A 22,137-nucleotide genomic window follows, 5' to 3' on the forward strand; every position below is an offset into this window, starting at 1 on the left:
TGATAGCATCACTCGTAACACTGGAGTTCCACAAGGATGTGTACTAAGTCCCTTGCTGTTCACCCTGTTAACACATGATTGTAAAGCCAGGTACAATACAAATCACACCATCAAGTTTGCTGATGACACAACAGTGGTGGGCATCATCACTAATGATGATGAAACAGCATATAGAGATGAGGTGAAACAACTCAATACCTGTTGTGGAATTAACAACTTAGCACTAAATGTGAACAACACAAAAGAGATAATTGTGGACTACAGGAAAAATCACAAGGAACATTCCCCCCTCACCATCAATGGGGAAAGAGTTGAAAGAGTGAGAAGCATGAAGTTTCTGGGAGTGCACATCGATGAGGACTTCTCTTGGAACACAAATACAAATGCCATAGTCAAGAAAGTACACCAGAGGCTGCACTTTTTAAGAAGGCTGAAGACAGCGAATCTCCTATTGGCAGTTCTCACTACCTTCTACAGAGGTATGATAGAAAGCATCCTGATGAACAACCTCGTAGTATGGTATGGAAGCTGTTCTACCTCTGAGCACAAATCCCTCCAGAGAGTGGTGAAGACAGCTGAGAGGATTATTAAGACCACCTTACCACCTATCCATGACATGTACTTATCCAGATGTCTTAGCAGGTCCAGAGGAATAATTAAACACTGCACTCGCCCTGCTTACAGACTGTTCCTGTATCTATCATCTGGAAAGTGCTTCCGAAGCATACGTTGCAGAACTACAAGATTCAGGAACAGCTTCTTCCCTAATATCATCAGGCTGCTGAACTCTAATAACCACTACACTCCATGATGTCCAACTGGGTCAGTAGAAACTGTGTCAATTTGTGTAAGAACCTGGTTACTAGTCTCACCTAATACTTAGTGCAATATTCACCATTACTGTAACTTATAGGCCATCTAGGGCAGTAGCAATGCAGTAAAATATCTCTTCTTTCAGTGCAAAACATGCAAACCTATAAATTAACCATAGTGCAATACTCTAATGTTCACAGTGCAATACTCAATGTGTCTTTCTGTGGAAGGATCAATGCAATGTCTTAACCAAGTACCTGTGCAGTACTAAAGTCTCGTGCAAGTAAGTGTTCAGTTCAAAAAGTGTTAAAATGTGTTTCTAATTATGTGCAATATTAGACTGTCTACCTGCATGTCTGTGATGTAATAGCCAGGTGTTACATGTGTAAATATCTGTGAAAATAGTCTATATGTTGTCTGCACATTGAGTCTGGAGATACGAAATTTAATTCAGGTTTTGCACTTGTGTGATTTCTGAATAACAATAAAGTTTACTTTCATACCAGTATAAAAATACTAGCAGCCCTAATTAAAATGCTTTCACTTGTATCTTCTTTGCAAACTTGCTGTGCAGGCTTGGGGGGGCATGCAAATAAATGAGGGAGACTAGGAAGCCAGGTACTTGAAAGTCATACCTAGCCAACTGGAAGAAATATTTCCTCTAGTGTCAAAGGAGGAATGAAGACCCAAAAGGTGTCCTCTGTTCTTCAGTACTAAGGTGTTTCCCTTGGGTGTAGTATGTACATCAAATAAAGTGCACTTTTGAGCTGTTTGTCTCTCTGCCATTGGATCCATTATTAACCACCAGATCCGGTTTCTGAAGGACATCTTCGACCTTATACCACAATGGAGAAGAGTGGCTCCAGCTTGAAACCAAAAATTTGTTTTTGAAAAATAGCTTGCCCCCTTTGAACAAGTTCACCTCAGATTCCTTCCATGGAAAACTACACTGTTTGCAACCATTACATCTGCCAAAAGGATCTCTGAGTTCTTAGTCCTGGTCTGCAAGGAGCCTTTTTTACAGTTCCATAGAAACAGAGTAACCCTGACTACTAATCCTTGTTTCTTGCTAAATGTAGTAATATATGATCTCATATTGTCAGCTTTTCATCTCATCCTCTCATATGGGTCCAGATCTGACTCTGCAGTTAGCAAGCTCATGGCAACCAAAAAGCTCTTGGATACCTCCCCTTACTCACACTGCATCTCTCCCCATTACCTCAGATCTCATTTGCTGCTTTCCAAAGACGTGGTCTGATCAGCTAGCTCTTGGTGTCAGGTCATATATTTATAAATCTTTTTCACTAATAATGTCTATTTTCTCATTTTTTGACTGTAATTTCCCTCCCTATCTCTCTCTTGTAGCTTAGAACCCTTTCTTACAAGTAACCGTGTTTTTATTTAGGTTACTTTCCCTTCACCCTTACTTTCCTGCAAGTAACTGTTTTTTGTAGGTTACTTCCCTTTTGCCCGGTTAGGTAACTTTTGAACTACTATTGTTAGTTTCTCTCTTCTCTGTCTTATGCTTTTCCAAAAAAAAAAAAAAAGTAATGTGTCCTATGCAGACCGCCTCAAGGCCCTATCCCTGTATTCTGTCTCCTACAGGCTTTTGAGGGGAGATCTATGCCTGGCATACAGGACATTGTCATACCCCACTCTGATGGACCTCCTGCATATCCACAAAACAAACAGTAACCTGTAAATGGCTCATCTCCCAGGTCCATGCTTACACTTATCAAGGGTATCAGAACTTGTCAGGGATTTGGGATGCATGGCTAGGCTTAAAAGGCCCTTGTGGTCGTTAGCCTAATAAACACCTATAAATCTATAAACCTAAAATTGCCTCAGTAGCCTATCTCCTTACAACCAGTATGCTTGTCTCTGTATGAACCTGCAGTCCACTGCATATAAAGGTAATATTGGCTTTTGTTCTGATTAGATTTAATTATTATTTACTTGGAACAATGCAGCAATCTGTCTTTTTTTTGTAACAAGAATGTATTGCTCAAAACCAAATTAACAAGAAAACCAAACAAAGAACATAATTACAAAGGAACCATATCCTCTTCTAATTTATTGTCAGTCTTATATTTTCGTATCAATTACTTTGCCCATTTCCATAGTCTACTTCTTTCTTTGCCTCAAAGTTTATAAGCATATTTCCCTTAATAGCACATTGTTGAAAGTTAAATTAACCCTTTGTATAATAACACATGCTCTTTTAACTTTTATATCTCACTTAGTCCACGAGTTGTTTGTCTTTCGGCTTTTCCTGGTTAGGGGTCGCCACAGCGGAACTCCAGTCTGCTAATGATTAGCTGTTGGTTTTTATGGTGTCGAGTTGCCAGCCTGATGCCCAACCTTCAACGAAGGCATGCCCATTAAATGCATGTCTTTTGAATGCCCACTCGACCGCGGGGAGGACATGCAGACTCCACACAGAAGGCACTCCCAACCCAAGCCGAGAATTGAACGGGAGAACCTCTTGCTGTGAGGCAACAACGCTACCGATGCACCACCGCGGCAATATCAAAACAATTCATGCAATATACTGGACCACTGAACCATAACCCTAGTTTATATCCTTGCACGTAGTGCTTCACCAGTCCTCCTTTCCAAAGTATAAATAAAAGAAAAACAGTAAAATGGACAGAGGGAAAAACAACTCACTGAGGAAAAACAATTACCCTCCTCACAGGCAATTCATTGCACGGGAATATCTTCAAAGTCAACATTAAAGGTGCAGAAGGAAAAAGTAAATTTATTAATCTGACCTCCACATTTTCATCCCTAGTCACTCAGTTCACCGTAAACAGTTCCCTTCATATAGTCGATCTCAGTACCTTGCTACTGTGTCACTCCATACTTTGTAATTTTACTCCTGAAGGAACAATGCATATTTAATTCATAATGTCAGGTGTGAGATGGCATGGTTATCTTAAATACTTCTTCTGTTTCTAAGCCACTGCCACAAGACTGAAACATTTAACCACAGACAAAAGTGGCATTTAATGAATATTAAAAACATACTGCAGACAGCAACTGTTTACTTGCTGGCTTCTATCACTAACAGTCCAGTTTAATATCTAATTCTATACAAATAATTATTAAAGCATGCAAGTTTATCAGGCTGCCAACTTGCATACTCTCATTCATCAGTCGGAATACCATTATAATCATTACAAAAGTGAAGTCTTCATGTAACACCCACCTCTGTCTCTTTATACTCTATTACACAATGTACTATACAAAAATAATTGTGAGAAGCCTTAATGTTCGGAGTAACTCATGCTTGACCTCTCTAGTCATGATCCCCCAGGAGCTAAATGTAATCTGCATCTCTTTATCAAGTAAACAGGAATGTTCCTTTTTCAAACCTGCATTGTGCATAATTGGGTTTAACACTGGCTTTAAAATACTGTTCTTTTGAAAATGAAGGTGAATGTAACATTTGAAATCCATTGTCATGATAAACTGGTGTTAAAGCCGTATGAGTACTATTGATTCAAGGTCATAACCAATAAGAAGAGATAGAATACAAACATGCAGTGGTATGAATGTCATATCCATTGTAGAGTCCCCACCTTATATAAAATTTGTATAATTGCACTCTGTCCAGCCCGATGAAAAAGGCAAATAGTCTTAAATCACCCATTGAGTATTATCTGGTTAGGGGCTCCTTACTGCAAGAGTTTCCCCTTTTTAGTTCCTGGGAATTTGCATTTCAGATAATAAAACAAACATTTTAATACATCCCCACCATTGTACAACCTTCCTATTGCTACAGTTCAGATTTCTGCAAAACACTTGAAACATCATAACCAGTGTTTCCCTCAGTTTCGTTACTGCCGGCCTTTTCAACACCTAGCAATTTCTTTAAAAATTCAGTGCGCTGTACCATGATGGTTTTCATAGACTCCAATCAGGTGGCAAGCAACATCTCTCTTCCCTCTGCATATTCTCAAAGTACACTGTTGCCTCACCTTCCCCTTGGTTAGACTACTGATCCCCATCCTTTTCCAGTCAATACTGTCCAGGTTTCATTCTCTTTGTTCTGATCCACTGCTAAAGATTTCACATGTGCATTATCCAGTAGTTACAAAAGCTCTTGTATCCTGTCCACCACCTACTGACATGAGGTGAACAGTTGCATCCCTGTTGGAAAATGTACCTCTAACATTTCTGGGAGTAATAACTAATGCCTTAGTTTAAGCTGTTTACACTCTTATGTCGGCCAAAAATTGCACCTGCTGTGGCTCAGCAGTCTGAGATATCATGATCCACAAACACGGTCTTCCAGCAACCCTTATCCTTTTACAAGGCTACTAAATCTGCAAACAAAAACTGCTCCTTCTCATCTCAAGTCACAAACTGCACCAAAATTATTCTTGGTCACCCATATGCTCTACCATCTCCTGAAAATAACAGCCTGTAGGCCTTTTAAATACCCAACAGTTTCTTAGAAAAATCAGTGCATTGCACCATCATGGTTTTAAGAACCTCTCTCAATCTTTCTTCACATTTTAAAATACTGTTCAGGTGAAAATTTTGGCAATGATTTCAAATATCATGACACTATTAAGTGAGCTCCATAATGTGGAGACCAAATTGCAAAAATCAAGACTTAATGACTAAGATTGCCACTTCTCAGAATATTCCTTTTTCTCCGAGGTATGACAGTCTTTGAATTGATATGTACAAGTTTGGGGTCTGTATGAACCCCTCCCAACACACATCATGGAGAAAGAAGTTTAAAGGAATGTTTTATATTTGCTCTTCTCCTGGATATTTGGTCTTTTTTTCCTGCATGTCAGGACTCAGCATTTTGAGTCTCATCATTTCAATAGGGAGCTGAAAACTTCTACTAGCTCTGTTTTCCAATTTGAGTGACTTCTACTCAATACAGACTATTTGCTTAGTTTTTTAAGAATTTAACAGGAGTTGAACACAAAATCTTATTAGTAGAAGAGTTCAAAGTGTTTGAGAAGGTAGTAAAGATGTAAAGGATGCAAAGGAAGTTACTGAGCTGAAAAAGAATGTGCCCCCAAAAATGCTGCACTGAGTATAAGTGCTGCATTTGTGTTTAGAGAAAAATCCAACAACTTGTGTACAGATGATTTTCAGAAGCAGCAGAATCTAGAACATCCTGTTCCTAATATGTACTGCTTCAGATTTGTGTATGAAATGTTGTTTGTCTTTTCCCAGTTAGGGGTCGCCACAGCGGAACTCCGGTCTGCTAATGATTGGCAGTGGATTTTTACGGTGCTGAGTTGCCAGCCTGATGCCCAACCTTCAAAGAAGGCACAACCATTCCCACACGCACCTACCTCCATGTCTTTAACATCACTCGATCGATGGGGAGGACATACTGACTCCACACAAAAGGCGTTCCGACCGAGAATCGAACGGGAGAACCTCTTGCTGTGAGGTGACAATGCTAACCACTGCACCACCGCGGCTAGATTTATATATGAAATGTAGAATTAAGATACAGGTAACACAAAGCTGTTTGAAAATGTCCTTTCATAGCAAACGTCATGTTACAGTAGAAGATAGTATGCACAGTTCATAATTCATTATTATTAATTGATGATTGACTGATCAATAGACCATTTTCAGCAACACTCCAGGCCAGAGGCACACAAAGGTACAGCTACAAGTTTAGAATCAATATAATAGTAACAGGCACAAAAATATTTAAAGTGCATGTGACCAGTGAGAACTTTCACAATAGATTTGGGGATATTGAAATTAATACACAAACAACATACATGTATTATACAGAATTAAACAATGCATTCAGACTTACAAAGTTAACATTAAAGAGGCTTATTTACACAAGTATTCATTCATCTCAAAAAATAAAAAATAAATAAATAAAATAAAATAAAATAAATGAAAAGAAAAAAAAAAAGATTACTTCTCCAGTAGTGTAGTATTGCTAATAGTGTCAGGGTTTGGGCCAGGACCACACTGAAAGGAGAAAAATGCAGAATGGAAAAATTCTCATGAAATGAAAGTCAATGCGATCTCAGATAAAGAAGTCAAAAGGAAAAGGACAAAGAAGATGAGGGGATGCAGGTTGGCTATCCTGCCTGCAAATCATTTTGCTTTGTGTTTCACTTTTTTGGGATGTAAACATTTCCTCAAGCTAATACTACTGTTAATGGCAAAAATTTTATATACAAGCAAAGTAAATTTGAGAACTCATAGGGGAAACATTCATATTCATCATCCGTATGTCTGATATGACTTGCACTTTGCAAGTATAATATGTTAAAAGTTAAGATTTAAGAGATAGAAGGAGAGTTCTGTGGTTGTTCATGGCAGTTTAGACCGCATGGAAGGGGGAGCCACAACTGAATGTGCATATACACTTGTATAAACTAGAGCTAACCTACACTGTAAGACTGCTTGTGTTGAGCGCGTATCTGCAGGGGTGGTGGTGCTCAATGAAGGTGTGAGGGAGGATAGGTGAAAGAAAAATCAGTAATAGCTGCATAACTAATTGGTGAAGAACTTTAATAACCCAGAAGATTGAGAAGAGCTGATAAGGCTGGGGTGGGGCTTCAACATAGAATGTAATCAAACCACTTAATGCATAATATGAAACAAAGTGCCATAAGTACAGTTCGAGCCTCAAAAAATATTTAATAAGATAGAAAACAGTATTAGTGATTACATCAGAAGTTCAGAACATACCTTTTTTTGGCAACTGCCCCTGGGGCAGATCATGTGTGAAGCACTCTGTTTTGTATTCCTGTTTCTTTTTTTTTTTAAACATTAAGTCATTCTAAGACTAGACACGTGGACACTGTGGCTCTATGTTTTTGAAAACAAAATGTCACTTGTTTAGCCTAAGTTGCAGCCTCATTTATGTCTCATTGTCCTTCTTACAAATAAAATTAGAACTGGCCTGAGGTCATGTCACACAGCTCTCTGTCATTGTGACCCTGATCAGTTAGTTTGTCCTCACATACCTTGTGCAGGGCATGGAATGATCTCTCCACCCATGACCTGTCTGGTACTTAATGTAGATGTAAAACATCTTTTTATTGCATTGTAATGCACTATGCTAGCATTGCTCATGTAACATATATCTATTAATTGTATGATACCTTTTTTATTTTCAGAAAGATGAGACTTATGGCTTGCTGTAGATTGCAGGTGCTTTCTCTGGCAGTGGTTGTGTCCATGATGATTGGATTCGCTATCCAGATGCTTGGGATTTCCATTCAGAAAAGGTAAGTACTGGATTCTTTAATTACAGTTTGGTATATATACCCACCTGAACGTACAATTGATGCACCAGCCAAAGAACTATCAAAGCAGTCAGTACTTCACAAAAAAGCCTCTTTCCTACAACACAGAGTACATTCATTCATTATTCCATATCACTGTTATCCTGCTGTGGGTTTTAGTGGATCTGGAGCTGATCCTGTCAAACGATGGGTTATAAGGCAGAGAAACAATGGTGGCTGGGGCACCAGTTTGTTACAAAGCATGCTCGTACACATCCATACACACAATTCATGCATACACTCATGTACATACATGCACTGGCTCGCTGACCCACTCTTATACACATCTGCAGGCAGTTTGGAGAATTTTCAGTTCAGCTATTAGCATGACATTAAGATATGGTAGGAAACCAGAAACCATGACAGAAACCCACAAGAACTCAGAGAGGAAATATAGACGACATACAGCAGGAATCCTACCTGGAAACTGAACTGGATAATGTCTGCTCCACAATACTACAGACACAGAGTATATAAAGTTACTTATTATAGAGGGGAAGATACATAATACAAATTTTGCACAGACTTCTATGAATGGCAAAGCAGGGTGGAAAAGGATAAAGTGTTTGACAGAAGTACAAGGAACTTTCTGTACCTGAGGTCTGCTCTTGGCTCAAAGCAAGCTGTATGCTGTTTATGTATGTGTGTGAGCATGTGTGCGTGTGTGCGTGTATGTGTGTGTGTGTGTGTGTGTGTGTGTGTGTGTGTGTGTGTGTGTGTGTGTGTGTGTGTATGTGTGTGTGTGTTCGTATAGATACATGTATATGTTCTTTGGTAATTTTTTTTGTTATTATTTTTACACGTTTCACACGAAACTTGTAAGGCATTGGGGAGTTTTTAACCTGCTGCATGCAGTAAGGCATTGTCATTATTTCTTAGTGCCTGTTCACCAGGATAATTTTTTAGCTGAATCATAACCGCCAGTAACTGACTACACTGGTGTGCTTTGTGGAAGTATATGATGTTTAGGCATGCTCACTTTATTATTTTCAAGCCCCATCCCCATTAATATTACTTCTAACTAGTTCACTTTAACTTACATTTAATGACACCAAAGGGAGGTGGAAAAACTTCCCAGAAAAAAATGATGAGTCATTCAATACTGGATGTATCCATCAGGGACATCACATCACCATGTTTACCCCTTGAGTGCACACACATCCCTCTCCACCCCAACTAGGGGAGGCAATTGAACCATGATCCTTCAGTTTTCCACCTCCTTTTCTGACTCCTCTGGTGCCAGGACTGCTAATCAAACCACAGGTCATCTAGGTTGCAGTCAATGCCCATCCTTCTGTGCCACAGATCAAGGCATGATAATATATCATGTTATACAGCTCTGGAGATGAGTAAAGTGCACCCTAAATACATTTAAAGAGTAATGAGGAGTAAGAATACCTAGAAATTCTCATTATCCCCAAATCCAGTCACAGAAAATTGTGTGAGAGGCTGTGTCAAAGGCAAGTAAGATATTCACCAATACAGAGAGGATAGTAGACATAAAGGAAGCACATATTCCTTTTCTGTGTTCAGATACTAATACAGCCTCGCTTAGAGTACAGTTTTCATAGGTTAACGTGTTCTGATTACCTTAAAACTATTTCATTTCTTAAGTTTTTTGGTCTACCCACTATCAGCCATGCCCCAGGTCCCTCCACTAACCTTCCCCTCAATCCTGTCCAACTTATCCCTTCAGACCAGGGCCTTTCCAGGGAAATGGGGAGCAATCAGGATGTCCTTGTACAGCACTATCCATGCAGCTGCTAAGGGGAAGGTAACCCTAAGGGGAGATACTAACGCAGTGTGCTCAGTAGAAGTCTGTCATGTGATCGTAGCACTGCCCACATCACTGGGGCTTTGTCAGATCTTAGGCAGTAACTCCACCCTCCCTCCTGGAATGGCTAAGCTGATGATTGCTCCTTCCTCCCATTACTACCCTATCAGGCTCCTCCAGTGCCCAAGCAGCTAATCAAACTCAGGTAATCTGGATCATCAGCAGGACTCCATTCTTCTAGGCCATAGGTCTGGGGAAAACATTTGCTTTTCCTTATAAATGCTGTTTTTATTGTTAGATAATTCTGAAGGATTTGCATCACTGTGGATCATAATTTTCAGCTATCCCTAATCTCTGGAGATGTCCCCAAATTTACACTGCTCCTTCTTAAATTTGTGATTATATGATGAGACAGTTATGAAATAATGCTATATATCACAGTTGTAGCTTTGTTATTTTCCAGACAATGGACATCTATTTAAATTCACTTATTCTATAAATCTTATAAATGACTTAATACCATTGTTTAAAAAGGACTCCTATTTGGAACCATTGCCCCTCATAATAACTGGGTTTGTTTCCAATTATTTAGGAAAAAGCTTTGTTTGGAAATAGAAATGAGTTTGCGACTGTACCACTCCTGAGTTACTAATTTTACTTTCACTTTTATTTATCCTTTTTTTACTAAACTAGTAGGCAAGTGCTTTTTCCACCATATAGCATTTGACATAAGTGCTTAAAATGATCACATTTAGTAGAAATAACAAGATAGTTTTATATTGAATTTAAACTGATCCTGAAACCTATTTGATTACTGGGCCTAGTGCACTGGTTAGTATTGACCAAGTACAGGCTCAGCCCATGTGAAATACAGAACATTTCTCAAACATAAAAGGCAGAAATGTAAGCAATGGCAGAGTAGTTCAGACTGGATGCAGAGAAAAAAACTGAATCTATACATTATAGTTAAGAAGCAGAGTATAATGTACAAACATACATTAATTTCCAAAGTAGGTCAATCTTCAGTAATTTTTAGAGAGGAGAGGAGAGAAGAGAAATATATTAAGTAATAATACATCCTTTGTTGAAACAGGAGCATTTATCTTGGATGAAGAGATGGTTTGTGAAGTGTGTTTTGAATTTGGAGTAAGTATTAATTTCCTTTAGGTCAATGGAGAGATTTTGCCAAAGAGTAGATGCCTGAGAGGAGAATGAAAATGCAGTTTGTGGAGTTTGGTTCTAGGGCTAATGGGAGTTTGTGTGGTTTGTGAGTAGTGTCTCAGGTTATACGAGAAGGTTTTTCTCATGTAGATTAGCTGAAGGTGAGGTGAATGTTGGGAGATGGAGAAGTTTGTAGCACTGATATCCTAATAATTGGCTGGATCTGTGTTATATGGATAGCCATTTGCCTTAGGCAATTGTTAACTAGCTAAGTAGTCATCTGGTCCAATTACCCTTTTCATACAACCTGGATGAGAAAACAAATGAAAATAATTATAATGAATGCATGTTTTATGGAAGCATATAACAATTTAATATGCCTATTAATGGTGCAATATAACTATGTGGTATAAGCCACATGTACAAAAAGATATAAAGAACAAACAGATGAAGACATATGTGTCACTTTTATTTACAGTGGTAGGTGTACAACAAATTAAGAGAAATTTATAAGGGAAAGTTGTTACACTGTAATTCTCAAACATGTCTGATAAAGTTGTTTCTGCCACTGAAAAGGCATGTAGCCAAAGAATCTCTTACGTAATCATTCATCATCATGTCATGGATACTAATACTGATTTTTCCTAATCACTGAGTTTACTAGACATTTAGTAATAAATTTATATACAATGACATGGACAGCATGTTCATCATAGTACTCTTGCAATGTTTTCTTCCTGAACAATTCTAGCTCTGTCCTTAAAGCTTTGGTAATAGCTTTGGTAATTCTAATTATCAGTTTTAGTTTGCAGATTCTTAGGCCACCTCCTATCTAGGAAGAAGACCTATGGCAACATTGTAGAAGGGTCCATTTACACATTGGGCACTGCTCCCATCTGGTACTCCTATCCCCATGTAGGAAGAAGGTCTATGCCTTATTGTAAAAGGGGCCCATCATTCCAGTGACAATCATTTTAACAGTGACAGATGTAATTAAGCTTAAATGCTTACCGAGAATTAATTGTTATAGGTTCATAGGTTCATAGGTTTATACTAGGCTATCTGCCCTAAGGCATTTATAAGCCTAGCCCAAATATTTGTGGCTTACGCCACCCCTTATATGAAAAAATACTGTGCCCATTAGTTTGTTGTGCCTCTGTCCAGCAGTGACACAGAGATGATTCCCGGGGTAAACCTACAATCTCCCATCCACAGGTCAAGATTTCTCTTGAACAGAGCCAGCGAGGTGCTCTGCCTCACATGGACCGGGATTTTATTCCACAGCGTAGGGAGTCTCTGAGTGATAAATCTATCCCTCCAGCACGTCCTATTTATATCCGGGCTAAGGTTTAAGTCGCTTGCTCTAGTGGTTTTGGTGGATTTGGATTTTTTGAGGTGGAGCATGTCCATTAATTCCGGGTTGGACATGGTCTTGTATGTCAGGCACATGTCACCTCTGAGCAGACGGTATGCGACTGAATAGAGCTGGAGTTTCTTCAATCTGGCAGCATATGACAGATTTTTGAGTCCCTTTATCCTTTTGGTGAGGAACTTTTGGGGTCTCTCCAATTGCTGCAGATATCGGGTGAGATGCATCCCGAATGGGGCATTGTACTCGATCATTGGTCTGATAAGTGAAGGGTACAGGGGAACAATGACCTCACTAGATCTGGATGTGAATCCCTTCATGATCAGGTGGGCAATGTAGAAGGTCTTTCTAACCACTTTAGCAACGTGAGTGTCAAAAGAAAGGCCACTGTCAACCTGGGTCCCCAGGTCCCTGATAACCTATTCTGTGCTTAGTGGATTGCCACCTATATGGTAGCTTGGGGTTACCTTGTTTTTCCCGAAGGGTATGACTATACATTTTTTGGCGTATAACTTCAGGCCATGGCTCTGGCACCAGCTATCTGTTTCCGTGAGTCCCTTCTGAAGGATATCCGTGTCCGATGCACTTTCCACTATGGCACCCAGTTTGCAGTCGCCTGCAAACTTTGTCAGCCAAAGTCCTTCCATGTTGGCCTGTACTTCTGAGAAGTAGATGCCAAACAATAGGGGCCAAGGACCGAGCCCTGTGGGACACCACTTGTGACCGGCTTGGAGTCTGACATAGCGCCAGCAACTCTAACCCTGTGGGTTCTGTCCTTAAGCCAGTTTGCAACCCATCTTGTGACATATGGGTTTACATTTAAGCTGGTAAGTTTTTCTACAATACCCGAGTGGGGTATTGTGTCGAAAGCCTTTGCAAGGTCAAGGTAGGCTGTATAGACTGCCTTTCCCTCATCAATGGCCTTGGTGACTGTTTTGAAGAAGTCGACCAAGTTCAAAAGGCATGATCTTCCCTTGACGAAGCCAAACTGGGTCGGGTCCAATGTCTGCAAGTCCCCTATATCTTTGTTTATGAGCTCCATTATGATCCTCTACATAGCTTTGCAGACTAGACTTGTTAAGCTTATGGGGCGGTAATTACCAGGGTCCGTAGAGGCACCGCCTTTGTGGAGTGGGACCACAGTTGCCATACGCCACTCCTTGGGCACGTATCCTGTGGTAAGGCTGAGATTAAACAGCTGCCTTATGTGCAGGTTTAATTCCTCATTTAGCTCATGTAGCACACAGCCGGGGACACCATCTGGTCCCATTGATGCTGTGTTTTTAGCTTTAGAGAGCAGCTTTCACCTGCGCATTTGAGATGTCTGGGAGGCTACACTCCGCTGGGATAGTTATCTCTCCTTTAGGGGGGGGGTGAAGTTTGCACTGAACCTGTCTGCCAGTATGTTGGCAATGTCTGTGGGTTCAGTGATTTTTGTATCATTTTGGACTAATTCTGAGCATATCTGGGAGTTTCCACCCAGGTTCCTAACATAGCTGAAAAAGGCCTTATGATTGTCCTTTGAATCCATGGCAATTTTTCTCTCAAAATTGGCCTTAGTTGATTTTATGAGTGCTCGTATTTTTTTACTAATAATGATCAGGGGTGACTTCCCTTTTATGGATTATGTTCTATCATGTAATAGCTTTCTCCTCTTATTGTAAAGTTTGTTAATGGCTGGGGTCCACCAGACTGGACGTTTGCCCTTTGTGGAAAGAGTCTTGGTTTTATTTGGGATTGCCTGATCCATGCAGTCCTGGAGGTGTTCATAGAAGGCATTTGTAAGGGCTTCCGCAGCTTGGGTTGTGGTTTCCACTGGCTCAGGGGCCTTGAAGGATACCACACCAGTCTTGAGTAGTGTGAAGATGATCAGGGACTGATTGGCACCTCATCTAAAGAAATGATTACTTTCCCATAACAGCCTGCACCTGGGGCAGCCAGACCATTCATCTTGATCTTCCTACATCTTTGGATATCCTGACTTTAGGAGACATTTTTTTTTAACCTACCAATCATTAGCCCCACCCATCCAGTTATACAATTCATTTTCCCATCATCAAGGGTGATGGCTGGACAGGAAGGGACATCATTTATACATCCAACAGGGAGTGGGCTGGGATTTTTTTTTGTAATGCCCATTGTTCATGCACCTGCTCAATACCAGCCAATAACTGAAGTATATAGTGGTTATCAGAGCTGAACTACCCTTCATTTCCATTAAGGGCTGATGACTAGAGGACTGCCATGCCCACATTGTGCAGCTGATTCTCCAGTATCCACAGAGGAAATCAACTTGTGTACACATGTGCCCCTGAGAACTCACCTTACCACATAGGTTGAGCATGCCCATCCCCACTATTCCTTACCCATGCTGGCAGACACTTAACCTGCTACCTGAACTTGGGTGTCCTAGGTTGTAGTCAGGGCTTCATCTCTCTGCGTGACTGACACAGACTACTGCAAGAGCCAAAATGTTGCAGTAAAATCTCGGTTAACTGGCACCCGTGGGGATTGGTAGATGTTGGATAAGTGTAGTTTCTGGTTGCTTGAGAGTTACTATTAAAAACAGACCTGACAAATATTGTACCCTATACTATACCATACCATACCATAACCACTGTATTGATTTGATTTTAATATTGAAATACAGTAATTAAAAGCCTGGTTGGAATAATAATATTTTAAACTTATATTTCCTCTAGAAAGTATGGCATGAGGAATGGTTTTCAGCGGCATGCTGACAGGATTTGAATTGAATTAATTGAACAGAGAGAGAGAGAGAGTGAATGCATGTATGAAAGCAGAAGTGACTGTGTGTGAGAGATAGGAAAGATGTATGAAAGCTCAAGAGAGTTTGTGTGAGAGATTGGAGAGAGAAAGATTGAGTGAATGCAGGTATGAAATTAGAAGCAAAAGTGTGTGAGAGATCGGAGGAAATGTATGAAAGCTGAAGAGAGTGTGTGTGTAAGAGTTTGGAGAGAGAAAGAGTGAGTGAATGCATGTATGAAAGCTGAAGAGAGTGTGTGTGCATATGAGAGAGGAGAGAGAATGTGCAATCTGATGCCAACTGAGTGAGTCAGTATGGAGAGAGTGTTGACATTTTAGCGATTTGGCTTGTTTGGTTTGACTTGTTCTCAGGTCGGTGAGAAGGGAATTTATTTGTATCTTCCTTTTTAAAACTATAAAAACTATAAAACTCTAACAAGGTAAGGTATGTTTCTGTGGGGGGGGGAACAGAAAGTACAACACATGAAGAATGGAATTGTTCATACCGTACTGTATTTCTTCAGTTTTTTTCTGGTTGCTTGAGTTCCGGTTAACTGAGAGTTAAATATATACGTTTAGTTAAAGTGCAATAGGGGTCATGCATATTAACTATGAAAAACCATTAGAAAGCTAAAGCAAATGCTTTATGAAGATCTATGTGTTGTAAAGAAAATCTTTACATATGACAGAGGCTGACACCTGCAACCATACCTCTCAACTTATTTCCTCAAAAAATTGTGGACAAACCAAAAATAATGGTAGGGGACACAGGTCCAAAATCAAAGTCAGACTATAAATACTGCTGTTATTAACTTGGAAAGCAGCTAAAATAACAGGTTTTGCATTAAATCCATTTTCTGAAGGACATGAATTCCAAAACTCAAAATATGTCACTGTTTAGAGACTGTAAATCTCAATGGTTTGCCAAAGAACCAGTTTTTACAAGGAGCAGATTTAACACGAGTCAAAAATATGGACATTTTGCAAAATTCTGCATATTGAGAGGTATGCCTATACCCATTGCCATGGTCACAGACACCCACCTTCCTCTGCAACAACACATAGGCTCCATCAGTGGATTATTTCAAAGAGGTGACCTGCACTTTGTTTCCTTAAAATCCTCATTTGATAGCTGGTCAGTTATTACTGAATTACTGCAAAGAAGCAACAGCTCACAGATGCTGTTCCCAGCTGTAGATGAAAGACTCAGCTTTGTAGGTGTAGTCTACTACCAGTGTATTATAGGCAAGTTTATGAAAAATATCTGTTGAAATTACAGTCAGGCATAAAAGCTTTCTCCTTGCCATTTGCTAGAAGTTTCTTTTAATAGCCTGCGTGTAAATTGTCACAGTGTGGACCACTTGTCACTTTACTGACTTAAGTCATCTTTTCTATAACATTTGATTTTGTTTTTCCTATTACCTTTCCCCCCTTTTTCTCTCATCGGTAATAACAGTTCTGTTGTAACCTGGTAACCGGCTGAGTGAACTCATTAGACAATCACTTCATCTTCACTCCGGCCTACCATGATTCTGCCTTTGACAGTGTTACAAAGATATTTTTTTAAATCTACTACAAAGTCTTCCCACTGGAAGATCTTTTTCAGTTCTAACTATAGCCACCTGCTTTGCTGCCATGTATACTGTCTGTTTTCACTGCTAGGGGTCTATGACTACTGCTGAGGCCAAGCAGAAGTTGCTTTTTCTATATCAGATTCATTATGTATGTGGATATTTTTTTCAGAAAAACAAAAAAGATAATCACTGAATTTGTCTAGATACATTGCAGAACCCCCCCTTTATCTTTACATTCATTGTTTTTTCTGTGATATCTGACTGTAAGTCTATATGCCAGGGTTGAAACATATGGACAAATAAATATATACTAGGGTCCATAGTTATCTACAAAAATAGATTTAAGCAGCACATGGTTAAAGCACTAGTAACGCAAGCAACCTCCACCCCCCCAACACAACCCAAATGACACATAGCCCACAAACTCAGTGTGCCACTCAACCACAGCCCATAAGGCATAACAACGTACATAACATTCTAGTCATAGGTGACTCTATAGTCAGGCACACTGATGTTCCACGCACCAGGCTAAACAAGGAGAAAGTCACTGTCAGCTGCCTGTCAGGTGCCAGGATCTGCCACATAACGCATGCACTCAGATCACTCTACAGCAAGTACAAATATGACTCTGTCATTGTCCATGTTGGTGTGAATTACCTGAGATGTACCTCCCTGGACTACATGAAAAGAAACATGGGGGAGCTTTCTGATCTTGTAGCCCAGGCAGGTATGACCCTAGCCCTGAGTAGCATCCTGCCATCACCCAGAATTATACCACAGTACAAGGACAAAATGATTGACTTCAACAATTGGCTAAGCTTCTGGTGTCATTCTAAGGGGATCCAGTATCTGTCTGCCTGGGATGACATGATCGACAAACCACGATGCTTTGCCAGAGATGGCCTGCACCTGTTGCCCTTGGGATTCCGGATACTGGCTAAGGCTCTTGCCACCCCTATAGTGCCTTTTTTAGGCAAGATTCAAATGACAAATTCAACACTGTAACAGGTACAAGCAAGCAAAATCTGAGGGTAATGCTACTCAATGCTAGAAGTCTAAACCTCAAAATGCACTCACTCAAGGCACTCCTTAAAATGGAGAACATCGACATCTGTGCAGTGACAGAGACCTGGTTCAAGGCTCCAGAGAGCACCCCATGCATTATCAGGCTATAATTCATACCACACCTTTCGGCCACCTAACTTGGACCAAAGCACTAAAGGCGGAGGTGTGTCCATATTCATTAAGGATATCCACACCTCCAGGCTAGTTGCTCAGCATAATGCATCTGAGATTATCCAAGTGCAACTAACTCTGGGCAAGACCGCAATGCAAATTGTAGCTTGCTACAGATCCCCCACCATGCCCCAGAATTCCCACTCCTCATTTCTTGATACACTGGAAAATATTAGAGTACAACCTAACACCCTAATAATGGGCAATTTCAACTACCCCATCATTAACTGAGAAAATTACTCATGTACCAACTCTTGTGCTCAATGTTTTCTGTAATTCAGAAATTTCAATGCCTTGGATCAACTTATCCACACCCCCACCAGGGGCAGCAATATCCTAGACCTGGTCATTACCAACATGGGCAACCGGTGTTCCACACCAAAGGTCAGTTCCTCGTTGGTCAGATCCGACCACAAGCAAATCACCCTAGACATCCACATCCCAGCCCCACCCCCATTAGGGAAACCACCGTAAAACATTTCTCCAAAGCCAACTTCACATTTCTTAAAACAGAAGTGGCAAACTTCACGACACCCATGCTGATAGACAATAGAGATATGACTGCTGAATCCTATACAATTGCACTTTAAAAGCACTTACACGAGTGCATGGATCATGCAATCCCTAACAGAACCAAGATGCTATCCTCCAAAAAAAGGAAGCCAATCTGGTGGTCCCCTGCTATAAACAAACTCTACAACAGAAGAAAGAAACTGTTGCAAAAAAAAGTAAAATCCCATGATTGGAGGAACTCCATGGTCAGCCTCAGTAAGAAGCTGAGATCCCTCATAAAATCCTCCAAAGCTAGTTACGAAAACAAAATCGCCACTGATTCTAAAGACAACCACAAAGCATTCTATAGCTATGTCAAGTATCTCAATGGCAATACTCAGATCTGCTCTGAGTTACAGTACAATGGCACTAAATATACAGAACCAACTGATATTGCCAACATCCTGGCAGAGGTTCAGTGCTAACTTTACCCCTCGCTCATCCCCTAAAGGGCCCATCTCTATACCGGAAGAATGTAAAGTACCTGTAATCATGGCTGCACAGGTAAAAAACACACTCTCATTAGCCAAGAACACAGCATCCATGGGACCTGACAACATCCCAGGCTGCGTTCTACATGAACTACAGAACAAACTGGCACCCCACCTAAGTACAGTGTTCAATCATAGTCTCACCTCAGGCTTTGTGCCCACTGAATGGCACACAGCAACAGTTATCCCACTCCACAAAGGGGGAGCCACCACGGACCCTGGGAACTACCGCAACATTAGCCTGACAAGCCTGGTCTGCAAGGCTATGGAGTGTATCATCATGAACCTTATAAACAATGACATTGGTAATCTCCAAAGTCTGGACCCTACCCAGTTCGGTTTTGTAAAAGGCAGATCATGTCTCCTAAACCTGATAGACTTCTTTGAAGTGGTCACTAAAGCTTTAGATGTGGCTAAGGTGGTACACACAGCCTATCTAGATCTCGCCAAGGCTTTCAACACCATCCCCCACTCTAGTATTATAGACAAACTCACTAAACTAGGTATAAATCCCTATGTCACAAGATGGGTTGCCAACTGGCTCACTGACCAAACCCACACTGTGAAAGTAGCAGACTCTAAATCCAACTTCAGACCAGTGATAAGTGGAGTACCACAGGGTTCAGTCCTAGGTCCTCTCCTGTTAGCCTGTACTTCAGAGAAGTAGATACCAAACACAGAAGGTCTTTGGCTAACAAAGTTCACAAATGACTGCAAACTAGGAGCCATAATCAAATCTCCTAACGATGTGGACATCCTAAAAAAGGGCCTCACTGTGACAGATGCCTGGTTTCAAAGCCATGGCCTCAAGCTCAATGCCAAAACGTGCATTGTCATCCCTTTTGGTAAAAGCTCTGTACCCATGAACTACCACATAGGTGGTAGTCTACTTAACACCGAAACTGTGATAAGAGACCTTTGGACACAGGTGGACAGTAGTCTCTCCTTTGATAATCACATCACCAAAGTAGTCAGGAAATCCTTCTACGTGGCACACCTCATCACAAAAGGTTTCTCATCCAGGAAAAAAGAGGTCATTGTTCCCCTATACTCATCACTCATTAGACCCATAATAGAGTACAATGCCCCTTTTGGTATGTACCTCACAAGACATCTACAACAACTGGAAAGGCCACAGAAATACCTCACAAGGAGGATTACTGGCCTCAAACAGATGCCCTATGCAGACCGTCTCAAAAAAATGCCAGCTTTACTCTGTTGCATATCGCCTACTCAGAGGCGATCTCTGCCTAACATACAAATCTATGTCAAACCCAGAGCTGTTGGACATGCTCCACATAAAGAGATCCCAATCCCTCCGAGCTACATGCTCTAGGGACCTAAACCTTGTCACCACAATAAACAGAACATGCTGGAGGGATAGATTCCTATCTCAGAGACTTCCCATACTCTGGAACAAACTACCTATCTATATCAAACAAAGCTCCTCATTAGCACTCTTCAAGAAAAATCTTGATGATTGGATGGGAGATAGGAAATTCACCCCGTGGATCACTTCTGTGGCTCTGCTTGACAGGGGCACAGGAAAATAATTTTCTTGGGTGGCAAAAGCCAGAGTACCATTTGGATAGGCTTATATAGGCCCTAGGGCCAATAGCCTAGTACCTACCTATGAAACTATGAACCTCCTTAATTAATTAATATATGTATATATTAATTTATTAAAACTTTCCCCTGACTCAGAAAAAAAGGACTTGACTTGTAGCCAGGTTAAATTACCTGAGATGTACCTCCCTGGACTACATGAAAAGAAACATGGTGGAGCTTTCTGATCTTGTAGCCCAGGCATGTATGACCCTAGCCCTGAGTAGCATCCTGCCATCACCCAGAATGATACCACAGTACAAGGACAAAATGATTGACTTCAACAATTGGCTAAGCTTCTGGTGTCATTCTAAGGGGATCCAGTATCTGTCTGCCTGGGATGACATGATCGACAAACCACGATGCTTTGCCAGAGATGGACTGCACCTGTCACCCTTGGGATTCCGGATACTGGCTAAGGCTCTTGCCACCCCTATAGTGCCTTTTTTAGGCAAGATTCAAATGACAAATTCAACACCGTAACAGGTACAAGCAAGCAAAATCTGAGGGTAATGCTACTCAATGCTAGAAGTCTAAACCTCAAAATGCACTCACTCAAGCCACTCCTTAAAATGGAGAACATCGACATCTGTGCAGTGACAGAGACCTGGTTCAAGGCTCCAGAGAGCACCCCATGCATTACCAGGCTATAATTCATACCACACCTTTCAGCCACCTAACTTGGACCAAAGCACTAAAGGCGGAGGTGTGTCCATATTCATTAAGGATATCCACACCTCCAGGCTAGTTGCTCAGCATAATGCATCTGAGATTATCCAAGTGCAACTAACTCTGGGCAAGACCGCAATGCAAATTGTAGCTTGCTACAGATCCCCACCATGCCCCAGAATTCCCACTCCTCATTTCTTGATACACTGGAAAATATTAGAGTACAACCTAACACCCTAATAATGGGCAATTTCAACTACCCCATCATTAACTGGGAAAATTACTCATGTACCAACTCTTGTGCTCAATGTTTTCTGTAATTCATAAATTTCAATGCCTTGGATCAACTTATCCACACCCCCACCAGGGGCAGCAATATCCTAGACCTGGTCATTACCAACATGGGCAACCGGTGTTCCACACCAGAGGTCAATTCCTCATTGGTCAGATCCGACCACAAGCAAATCACCCTAGACATCCACATCCCAGCCCCACCACCCCCACTCCCCTCCATTAGGGAAACCACCGTAAAAAATTTCTCCAAAGCCAACTTCATGTGTCTTAAGACAGAAGTGGCAAACTTCACGACACCCATGCTGACGGACAATAGACATATGACTGCTGAATCCTATACAATTGTACTTTATAAGCATTTACACAAGTGCATGGATCGTGCAATCCCTTACAGAACCAAGATGCTATCCTTCAAAAAAAGGAAGCCAATCTGGTGGTCCCCTGCTATAAACAAACTCTACAACAGAAGATAGAAACTGTTGCAACAAAAGTAAAATCCCATGATTGGAGGAACTCCATGGTCAGCCTCAGT

General features: G+C 40.8%; 2 protein-coding genes across 3 annotated transcripts in view; both read left to right on the plus strand.

Annotated features, from left to right (window-relative positions):
* The window catches only part of LAMTOR4 (late endosomal/lysosomal adaptor, MAPK and MTOR activator 4), a 1,302,749-nt gene that overhangs the window by 197,070 nt on the left and 1,083,542 nt on the right, over positions 1-22,137 (plus strand). The window lies entirely within an intron of this gene.
* Positions 7,943-22,137, plus strand: part of GAL3ST4 (galactose-3-O-sulfotransferase 4) — a 108,779-nt gene continuing 94,584 nt past the window's right edge. The window contains exon 1 of the mRNA XM_044077265.1: positions 7,943-8,057. Coding sequence (XP_043933200.1) covers positions 7,951-8,057 — 107 coding nt within the window. The 5' untranslated portion in view covers positions 7,943-7,950. The remainder of the gene's footprint in view (positions 8,058-22,137) is intronic.

Source organism: Protopterus annectens, chromosome 7.part0 (genome assembly GCF_019279795.1).
Source record: "Protopterus annectens isolate FY-2018-M chromosome 7.part0, PAN1.0, whole genome shotgun sequence".
In the NCBI taxonomy this organism is placed as follows: domain Eukaryota; kingdom Metazoa; phylum Chordata; order Ceratodontiformes; family Protopteridae; genus Protopterus; species Protopterus annectens.